The 1,790-nt window shown below is 43.4% G+C and overlaps 1 protein-coding gene across 1 annotated transcript; it reads right to left on the reverse strand.

Annotated features, from left to right (window-relative positions):
• Positions 1 to 584: 584 nt before the first annotated feature.
• On the reverse strand, positions 585 to 1,178 carry LOC102238638 (oocyte-expressed protein homolog). Its single transcript, XM_005861426.2, has one exon. The coding sequence runs from the start codon at positions 1,176 to 1,178 to the stop codon at positions 585 to 587; it is 594 nt and encodes a 197-aa protein (XP_005861488.2).
• Positions 1,179 to 1,790: the final 612 nt, after the last annotated feature.

The raw sequence follows: 1,790 nt of genomic DNA on the forward strand, positions 1-1,790 counted from the left end.
CTTCCATGTCTCTGGACCTATTAGCTCATCAGTTTATTTTGTTCATTAGCTTCCATGCATAAGTGAGATCATGTGATACTACTATTTATCTTCCTCTGACTGGCATAATAACCTCCAGGTCCATCCATGCTGTTGGAACAGTAAGAGATCCTTCTTATTTATAACCACATGGTATTCCATTGTGTAAATGTACCACAGCTTTTTTATCCACTCATTATGGCCACTTGGGCTTTTTCCAGATCTTAGCTATTGTAAATAATGCTGCTATGAATATAAAGGTGCATATAGTCTTTCTGATTGGTGTTTTGGGATTCTTAGAATATATCCCCAGAAGTGGGATCGCTGGGTCAAAAAGCAGTTTCATTTTTAATTTTTTCACAAATCTCCATATTGTTTTTTTTTGTTTTTGTTTTGCCAGTGGACAAAAAGGAAATTCATTTTATTACAACAGCACTCACATCTGCATCAGAATAACCAAACCACCATTCATCCAGCAAAAAAGAAAGAAAGAAGCTGAGATTTAAGTACACTTGCTTCTTTTGAACTTCAGGAGCAGGTCGGTTCTCATAATGCTCCTGCCAATATCATGCGACAGGAGACCGAGACCGGGGAGACTGGGGAGTCGGGGGAGGTGACCCATGGGCCTTCAAGAACTTCTCCAGTTGTTTCATCTTCTTATCTCGGGCATGGTTTCCCCGGTGCCTTGCTGCCAGGCTCAGGAGCACGCTTTTCACCCTATTTTGGACACGGGGCTGTCCGAAAACAGTGATTTCGATTAAGCTTCCTGAGTTCACCTTTTCCACCGTCAGCAGGACCTGGTTCATCCACTCTATTTCCGAAATCATGACTCCGTTTTTGCCGAAGATGGGGTCAGCCAGACATGCCTCCAGGTAAAACACCAATGGGTCTCTCAGCTCCAGCACAGGAAACCACCAGGGCCGGGTGCGAATCCGTGGCAGTGGAAGTGGCATCTTCAGCAGCCTGTCCAGGGCCTGGGCGGACATCCATGGGTCCTCCTGCGAATCCGTGGCAGTGGAAGAGGCATCTTCAGCAGCCTGTCCAGGGCCTGGGCGGACATCCATGGGTCCTCCTGGACCACAGCACCGGGCTGGTCGACCATGCTGGGACCTGCAGCTCCAGAGCGAGGTCGAGTGGCTCTCACAGAACTCCCTCTCCATATTGTTTTTGACAGTGGCTGCACCAGTCTGCATTCCCACCAGCAGTGTACTAGGGTTCCCTTTTCTCCACATCCTCCTCAGCACTTGTGGTTTGTTGATTTATTGATGGTAACTATTCTGGCAAGTATGAGGTGATACCTCACTGTAATTTTAATTTGAATTTCTTTGATGATTAGTGACATTGGGCATTTTTTCATATTTCTCTGGGCCATCTGTATGTCCTCTTTGGGGATGTTGTCTATTCAGGTTTTCTGTCCATTTTTTAGTTGGATTGTTTGTCTTCCTTTTGTTAATTTGTATGAGTTCTTTATATATTTTGGAAATTAACTCCTTATTGGATGTATCATTGGTAAATATGTTACCCTAATCAATTGGTTACCTTTTCATTTTGATGCTGGTTTCTTTTGCTGTGCAGAAGCTTTTTATTTTTATCCAGTCTTTATTTGTTTACTTTTTCCCTTTGTTTCTCTTGCCCTAGGACAGTGATGGCGAACCTTTTGAGCTCAGCGTATCAGCGTTTTGAAAAACCCTAACTTAACTCTGGTGCCGTGTCACATATAGAAAATTTTTGATATTTGCAACCATAGTAAAACAAAGACTTATATTTTTTAT

This window comes from Myotis brandtii, unplaced genomic scaffold (genome assembly GCF_000412655.1).
Source record: "Myotis brandtii unplaced genomic scaffold, ASM41265v1 scaffold1503, whole genome shotgun sequence".
Lineage (NCBI taxonomy): Eukaryota > Metazoa > Chordata > Mammalia > Chiroptera > Vespertilionidae > Myotis > Myotis brandtii.

Coding starts and splice junctions, on each gene's coding strand:
- LOC102238638 (XM_005861426.2), bottom strand. CDS start 1,178: ATGGAGAGGGAGTTCTGTGAGAGCCACTCGACCTCGCTCTGGAGCTGC.